The 7,439-nt window shown below is 40.2% G+C and overlaps 2 protein-coding genes across 2 annotated transcripts; both read right to left on the bottom strand.

The window, feature by feature from the left end:
• Nucleotides 1-845: 845 nt before the first annotated feature.
• On the bottom strand, nucleotides 846-1,991 carry PCYB_123420 (KIR-like CYIR protein; the record flags this gene model as incomplete). The annotated part of the gene is made up of 3 exons (XM_004223675.1): nucleotides 846-938; nucleotides 1,151-1,584; nucleotides 1,970-1,991. 3 exons carry the CDS (start codon nucleotides 1,989-1,991, stop codon nucleotides 846-848), a joined length of 549 nt encoding a protein of 182 aa, XP_004223723.1.
• Nucleotides 1,992-4,840: 2,849 nt separating this feature from the next.
• On the bottom strand, nucleotides 4,841-6,306 carry PCYB_123410 (hypothetical protein; the record flags this gene model as incomplete). The annotated part of the gene is made up of 3 exons (XM_004223674.1): nucleotides 4,841-5,278; nucleotides 5,438-5,571; nucleotides 5,787-6,306. 3 exons carry the CDS (start codon nucleotides 6,304-6,306, stop codon nucleotides 4,841-4,843), a joined length of 1,092 nt encoding a protein of 363 aa, XP_004223722.1.
• Between the last annotated feature and the right edge of the window lie 1,133 nt (nucleotides 6,307-7,439).

Below are 7,439 nucleotides of genomic sequence, written 5' to 3'. Positions count from 1 at the left end.
ATGATATTTTTCCCTGGATTATTATGCCCCCAAATGATGATTCGTTCCTACTATTAATTTATACTTATGTAAAGTATAAAATACGAAATATTGGAGTCCATAATTTTTATGTGAAACAGTTTGGGTGACTATGATGCACATATGCATAAAAAAAAGAGGGACATTCTATAATGCTCGCTACTCCTTACACTCATTCTTCATATCACGCAGTGTCATGCGGAATTATATGGAAAAAGAACCCCGTCACACAGAGTACCTTAGGGGGGAATGGAAAAAACATTACATTCCCCCATAATTAATATTCTTTTGTTTCTGTTTCCTTTTATTATTTGTTCCTTCCATTCCTACACTTGGTGGTCTGCTATATATGAAAGAAGTATCTGCGAAATCGCCTATTGTGGAAGTGTCCGTTGATTCATATTCTGTTGGAGTTACTGTGAACGTGTCTATTAAATTGCCAAAGTGACTTCCAGTGGATCTTTTGCTCCTTCCAGGACCCTTTCTAAATTGATTACCAAAATGACTAAGTATCCAGGAAGGTAAGGAAGTATACTAAAAAAGATAAAGTGAGAAGTGTACCCATGTGTTACATGTATTATATATGTACAGTACAGTACAGTACAACACCCCTTATTATTTATTCGTTCGGTCCATAGAAACAATGTGCACCAAATTATGTTACATACATACATATATATATATACAGATTTTAATGTGTATATTGTATTGCGGTATTTTTGGTGGTAATTATACTTTGTATAAAAGGAAGGATGCAACTGACATTCCTATTAGTGTAGCGGCAGAAGCAGAAGCACTAATGGTACTACCAGGGAGGGAGGGGGCATCTACTGCACGTATAGTTTCCGGCATATGCACGGCATTTGATTCTTCAACTTCTCCAGGTTCTTCCTCAGTTCCCTCAGGCTCCGAACCCGGTTCTTCAAATGAAAAATAGAAAGGGAAGGTTTGTTCTGACGTAGTGAGCAATATGTATACTTCACTCCTTAGGTGCACCTACAGGGTGCAGTTGCCCCGTGCACGTGTGTTTCTGTAATAGTACTCTTGGGTTATGCACATATTTGGGTTATATGCACATATTTTTGCTACCTGCTGCAAGACCCTCCTTTCCAGGACTCTGACCATGTGGCACTGCATTCTTATCTATTTCCTCAGATGGTTGGTCCACCGGTCCCAGTGTTATTTTACAGTTTAATTCCGTTGGCCCCCCAGCTGTGCACTTTCCCTTACTTATACGTTCCCTTTTAAATTTCATACAATAACTATCACTACTATCTTCATCATCACATCTTTTACATAACTGTGAATATGCGTTCTGCGCTGCCACTACTTGCTCAGTATATTCAGGATTAGAGGTATATCCACTACAGTCCTGGCGCCCTTCCAAAGTACTAAAGTTATATTCATAGTCCCATAGATCCTTAGCCCATTTGAAGAAAGTTTCGCTTATATCATCATATATATTACTGCACTTATTTTTACATTGGTCAAGCGATAGATTATGGTAAGCTGATTTCATGACCACGTCAAGTCCATAGTCACCCAATTTACTCTTTATTCTGTCACCTATCCAATAAAATAGGAACAGGCAAGCATTATCCCGGGATACTACGTCATCCGGCAGTGAACACGCGTAGCACCAGGCATTGACAATTTCTGTGGCTACTTCTCCATCTCTTATTTGTTTTGCTTTCAGGGCAAGCTTCACATCATTCACTATATCCGCTTTGCTCTTCCCACTTCCACCGAGTACACAGTCATCCCCACTTTTCTCGAATTTATCGTATATCTCATGTGAGAGTAACTTTTTTTCTCCTTGTCCCTAAGAGTATAATTCACCATGGAGTTAAAATATATAAGTGCTTCCCATACATTTCTTACATTTTTATTCCATTGCGTATAAATTACTGTATTCATAATATTTATGCATCCACTCTAAAGAAGGAATAACCAACCTGCACTTCCGGTGCCATTTTTTTGTTCTATGTTCCCTACGTTGAAATGTACATCTATATATGTGTTTGTATGTATAATAAATTTATATAAGAAATTATTTATGTGGTTAGAATAGGTGCGTAAGGAACTTTGCCCCTTCCTTATGATGACCACATGGGAATATTAAGAAGTTCTCCTTTACCCCCCCCCTTTACATGTGGATTACTCAATTTCTAAGGGTACGGTGACCCCCCTTTTTATATATGTATCAAATTATTGTATAAATAATTAAAATGAAAAATATATACAAAACTCCCTTCAATAGTGAAATAAGGAAGGAAGGGAAAGAATAAATTCCCCTTACACAGTTATTATATTATTGTACAGGTGTACTGTGCATCATTTTTCGAAACAGTATATTATCATTCAGAACACTGAACCATAATATATATATATATATATATATATGTATGAGAGCTGAATTCCTTCTGATGAAAATATCAGCTTGTTCTATTAATTTATTTTTTTATTAATATTAAAAAGAACTATTAGAAATAGTTAATATACATAAATTCATGCATATGGATCAATTTTTCACCCCCCCCCTTTCACACATGTGAGCTTTTTTATATTTAATAAGGAACGTGAATTTAAGAATAAAATACAGGTGGGTATAATGTACAGAATTGGGGCAATTATATAAAAGAAAAAAATATATGTACGGTGTCATAGTAGCATTCTATAGTACAGCCCCTTCCCTTCATGCGTTGTGATGGTTCAATAATATTATTTCCTTCTTCTTATTTTTTACGTTTCGATAAATACATTACAAATAATTCACCTATATTAAAAATGTACACTATGCTACTTGAGCATTCCCTACCCCTCTCAATTTATGTTACACTCTCTATATGAATAGGCCCCTACACACCTCTTTCCCTTTTCTCTATTTAACTAGAGTATTCAACTTTTTGTGTAATCAGTATAAGTTCAAGGAAAAGTTTGTTCCCCATTTTATTTTGATCTGTTGGTAAATTATTTTTTTACTGAAGATCCAATATGTTCATTTACTCTCTTATAAGTTCCTACCTCTACTGTTCTTTCTTCTTTTTTAAAATATATAAATACTTCTTTGAAAAGGGGTCATTACTTTTTTTTTTCCCATCTCCCTATTTTACAAGCAATGCTGCTCCCTTTTTTTGACGAATGTGCCTTTTCTTCTTTTTCCTTCACACGTAACAGATCAAATCTGCGCCTTATTTAACATTAACGATATGAATTATTTTTCGAAAAAAAAAACCAACTGCACTTTAAGTACGAAGGAAGGTCACTCTTATCAAATCTACAAGTATACCATTTTTACATGAACATGAAATATCCTTCTTCCTCTCTCTTTCCCTTTTTCCATTTTATTCATTTGTCAAAATTACCCACCCTGAAATGACCAACCGAGCTAACACATTCGTTTATGTAAACATTTTAGGGTGTGTGTGTGGGGGCGTGAATTGGTACTCCCCGAGCGAGTCTACACATTGTGGGTTTATTATGCTGTGTACATATAAGCAGAGGCATGCGTAAAAATATCTATGCACGTGTGCATAAGTCTATTTGTGCATGCACAAGTAAACGCATTGGATTGAACGAAGCGCGTCACAACTGATAATACTAGGCGATGGGGTACAAAATTTTACGGCACGCGTGGTACATATATTTTTGCTCCCCCTTTGGCAAGGGGGGACGCACAACAAAAAGGAAAAGTAGGTATTCACGCCTTTTTACATTAAAAAAAAAAGTAACAGCAATGACGATGACAGTAATGTGTAACGTGTAAAGTAGCACCATTGCGTGTCCTCACAGGTGACAGGAGGGGGTTACATATCAAAAGGGGAATAAACTCATAAGTTGAGAACACGTGCAAGCACATCCACCTGAGGGGTCATTATAGCATTACATAAACAGCTGAACGCACATATATGATAATCCCTTGTTCAGCGTGTTGAGAAGAATTAATAAGTTGCAAAAAAAAAAAAACAAAAAAAAAATCTATCCATATGCGTATGTGCGTGTGCACGTATGCACGCATGCATGTACGCATGTTTGCACACACACGAGTTGGGGGGAGATGAAGGGAGACAAAAGATGCTGACATAAAAATGTTAAATTAGGGTGTGATGTCCATAATAACGCTGATGTGAAGTGCTGTCAAAAATGGGGAGTAAAAAATGGGGGGGCACAACCGTCAGTTGCCTCTATATAATATACGTGTACGTACGTATAAAGCTTACGTGTGCCTACCCATTTCGCCTTTCAAATAAAAAATATTTGCGCGCAGAAGGGCATTTCATTAAAAACGTCACTTGCAGCAATGTCGCGGTGAGTTATGGTGTGTCATGGTGTGTCCCTTGTGCCATCCTGTTCTGCAGCTTCTATAGGTGAGTCGTGTGGGCGAGCACTTTGCAGGCGTCAGTTCTGTGGAGCTTTCCTTCTCTTCGGTAGCACATGAGGAATGTATTTTTTTTCAAGCGTTGATACACACCTTTTGCTCTATGCTGAAGAGCTCACGTATGCACAGTTGCACATACGAAACGTTTTTGGACTGACGCAAAAACGCACACTTTGCGAATTCAAGAAAGAGGAAATAAAACGCCATTTAAAAAAAGTTGTAAACAGCGACTAAACATTAAATCAGAGTTTCAAATATTTAACAAATTAGGAGGGTGGTAGGGGGGTATTAGGAAAAGGGAGCCGTGAAGAAATGGCGGCGTCAAGAAATGAGGGCATGCATTGCTAAACAGATATGCATATACATTGCCCATGAGAGGTCACTTCATGTATGTACAAACATAGAAAAGACTGTGGTGCGTCACCAACCCCCCAGAAAAGCGAGTCAGTTATCTCCCCCGTCTGAAAGTTCGATATCACTGCATATATCCTTGTCATCCTTTTCGTTTTTCATTTTTCTCACTTGCCAGTTCCATGACTCAATACCTTCACCTGCTCTTTTATTTTTTAAACAAATATAATCCTTGTCCCCATGCAGTTTGGCTAGCTCGCTATAAGTGAACGACTTATCTTCGTATTCTTCTATTGTCATTTTGTTCGTCACAAAAACACTACTTTCTTTTTCCATCAGAATTTTGTCATTTTTCATGTTTATAATTCCATGTATTATGCTCAAAATGGAGATGGCCGTAAAAAACATGAGGATTAAAATGGTGAACAAAACTGTGAATTCGGTGTTCAGCGGTTTCAGTGCTTCTATGTACGGCTTGAAGATGTTCCATTTGGCCATCCCCTCCTCCAGGAGGGTGTTGATTTTCACATTCTGCAAAAAAAACAAATAAATAAATACGCAAAAATATGCAGAAAATGCGAAAAATGCAAAGCGCGGAGTGTAATGCACGAAGTAAAATGGAAAAGCGGCGCGCTGGGTCGGTTCCGGTTGATCCCAGCATGCGGGCGACGTGAGCCTCCCGTGACTTACGATTAGCGCCACGGTTATCATTAAGTTTTTGAAAGCCGGCACGTCTTTTATCAGGGCGACAAATCGGAGCTTCAGCGAGCTGATGGCTTTGATAATTGCGTGGTCCTCGTCCAGGTGCAGATGCAGGATGGTCACTGCGGGGAGGGGGGCACAGGGGGAAAGTGAAGCGCGCGGGGGGTAAAACGAGTTACGCAAAAGGAGCCATGTAAAAGTGCGCAAAAGGAGCTATGCAAAAGGAGGTATACAAAAGGAGCAATGCAAAAGCGCGCAAAACGCGATGTGTAACGCGAATGACGACGTCTGAACCACGCGTGGGTCTCTACAACCCGCCTCCAACCTCAGCACCCACCTATCGCCACGATTATGTATAACACAGCCATGACATTGGAAAGGATGTACATCACGCCGTCTTCCTCATTGTTGGGATCTGAGTGCAGTTCCTCCTTGGCACTCGAGTCATGCGTTTCGTATATCTGTGGAATATTTGCAAAAAACTTTTGTTCATTTTTGTTGCCACTATTGCTGTTCTTATTTGTGGTACCGCTGTTGTTGTTGTTGCTGCTGCCGTCGGTGCCACCACTGCCTCCCCCACCGTGGTTGTTGTTAGCAGCCCCATTTTTTTTCTTCAAATTCTTCAAATTAGTGTCATTTTTAGTTTTCTCATTCCCCTTGTCATTAACCTTTTTCGTAGAAGACTTAGTACATGTGTTGCTCTCAAACGAGTCGTTGTTCATCATTATGTCGTCACTAAAATTTTCGATGGTTTCCATCAATTCAATATCTTCTCTCGAGTTTCCTTTAATTTTGTAATTTTCCCTAAATAGTGTTTTATTCAGTTGGTTCACGTGCATTTTGTTTTTTACCGACATGGTGTTTGAAAAAAAAAAAAAAAAAAGAAATTCGCCACCGGAAACGGGAGGAAGTGTCACGAGATGGGGGTGTAACAGCGGGAAAATCGCGGTGGCGACTTGCGTGGTGATTGGCGAGGCGACTTGCTGGGGTAAGTTGTGCCGTTTAAATCGCGGGGGGCCAAATGAACAAGTGGAGGGCGAATCGAATTGGCGAGGTGATGTTGAGGAGGGAAAAGGTGGGGGGGACGGGCGGCAAAAATGGAAATTTTGCGCGAACAAAATTTGCGGGCGTGTACGGAAGGGGGTTAAAAATTGCACTTTGTTCGTTTGTCACTATGTTGTGACTATGATGTCACTCTGCTGTGACTATGTTGTGACTATGTTGTGACTATGATGTCACTCTGCTGTGACTATGTTGTGACTATGTTGTCACTCTGCTGTGACTTCGTTGCCACTTCGCTTGTTCGCCTGATCGCCTGATCGCCCGTCCGGCCGACCGCTCCTTTAATTTTCACGAGTTGGAAAAACAGGTGTACGCGTCAGTGTACATAATTGGGAAAAAACTTTACAAAAATGTTCCCCTTTTTTTTTTTTTTTTTTTTTCGCGCATATGCAGTTATACACACATGGCACACTAACATCACATACCAGGCGCATGCAACCGGATGAACGCGGCGCGTACGATGAGAGGGCTTCGCTTCACTGCTGTCCGCGCCTGGTCACACCTGTCCGCGCCTGGTCACACCCGTTCGTGCCTGGTCACACCCGTTCGTGCCTGGTCACCCCTTTCGCGCTGGCCCAACTTGACGTGCATTTTTTTCTTAGTGCAAAACGGCGAAACAGTCACGCGAAGTGTCATGTGTCAAAATGGTTGACTGAGCAAGTTCCCATTTTTCCACTTTGCCTATTTTTCCACTTCACCCATTTTTCCACTTCGCCCATTTTTCCACTTTACACCACTCGCAATTGCGCACTGAAACGAGTTTACACAGAAACGGCTGTGCATGTCACCCGCACACTGGCCCATTGACCCACTTGCCCCTCGCACATTTGTACCTGTTTATACTTTTACATTTTTATATTTCGCGAGGGGAAAAAAACAAGCAAATAAATTCCCCCACCTGTGTGTATTTGTTCACTTAGGCAACGTG

This window comes from Plasmodium cynomolgi, chromosome 12 (genome assembly GCF_000321355.1).
Source record: "Plasmodium cynomolgi strain B DNA, chromosome 12, whole genome shotgun sequence".
NCBI classification, from domain to species: Eukaryota; Apicomplexa; class Aconoidasida; order Haemosporida; family Plasmodiidae; genus Plasmodium; species Plasmodium cynomolgi.
The sequence above is the reverse complement of the archived record's forward strand: the minus strand, read 5'-3'. Positions and strand labels throughout refer to the sequence as shown.